We start from the raw sequence: 808 nt of genomic DNA on the forward strand, positions 1-808 counted from the left end.
GGTGGAGCGGTGGGGAGTGGGGTGGGGTGGGGTGGGGTGGGGTGGGCGTACTGACGGGCTGAGGCTGGGGAGGCAGGACGGTGGCCAGGAGGAGAGCGGGCACCTCTAACACACACACACCACACACACACACACACTAACACACTAACACACCTCACACACACACACTAACACACCTACACCACACACACACACACACCACCCGCCGCCCCGCCCACCCGTGACCATGTCTATGAGCTTGATGTAGTGAACCGTGCGGTCCATGATCGTCTCGTACCCGTCCTCGTACTTGCGGATGCGGGCCCGGAAGTCCTGCAGGTAGGGCGGGGCAGGGCAGGGCAGGGCAGGGGCGGGGCAGGGGAGCGTGTGGCGGCGGCGGTTGGGACCCAGCGAGCGAGCTTGTACAGGGCGGGGCCTGATCCGCCAGGGCAAGAGTGAGGGAGCAAGGCAGGCGAGCGGGCGGCGGCGTGGGCGCGGCAGGGCGACCGGGGGGCATGACAAGCATGGCAGGAGCTCACCGACAGCGCCTGCTCCGTGTCCACCCCCCGGTAGTCTGGGCTGTACATCATCTTGAGCCGGTAGTTGTGCTCTAGCACCTGGGCAGGGGCAGGGAAGGGGAGGGAGGGGAGGGGAGGGGAGAGGAGGGGAGGGGAGGGGAGGGGAGGGGAGGGGAGGGGAGGGGAGGACAGGCAGGATGAGTGGGTGTGTGTCTGTGAGAGAGGGGGTGGAGGAGGCAAGGCAGCAGAGAAGTGTTGCGGCGTGGTGCGTGTGGCCAGGTGGGCAGCCCGCCAGGCACCCCCACCCCTAC

The 808-nt window shown here is 67.9% G+C and overlaps 1 protein-coding gene across 1 annotated transcript in view; it reads right to left on the minus strand.

Moving 5' to 3' along the window:
• Positions 1 to 569, minus strand: part of CHLNCDRAFT_134300 (hypothetical protein) — a gene marked incomplete at both ends in the record, with an annotated part of 3,467 nt that extends 2,898 nt beyond the window's left edge. The window contains 2 exons of the mRNA XM_005847359.1: positions 226 to 312; positions 519 to 569. Of these exons, the coding sequence (XP_005847421.1) occupies positions 226 to 312; positions 519 to 569 (138 nt within the window). The remainder of the gene's footprint in view (positions 1 to 225; positions 313 to 518) is intronic.
• Positions 570 to 808: the final 239 nt, after the last annotated feature.

This window comes from Chlorella variabilis (genome assembly GCF_000147415.1).
Source record: "Chlorella variabilis unplaced genomic scaffold CHLNCscaffold_11, whole genome shotgun sequence".
NCBI classification, from domain to species: domain Eukaryota; kingdom Viridiplantae; phylum Chlorophyta; class Trebouxiophyceae; order Chlorellales; family Chlorellaceae; genus Chlorella; species Chlorella variabilis.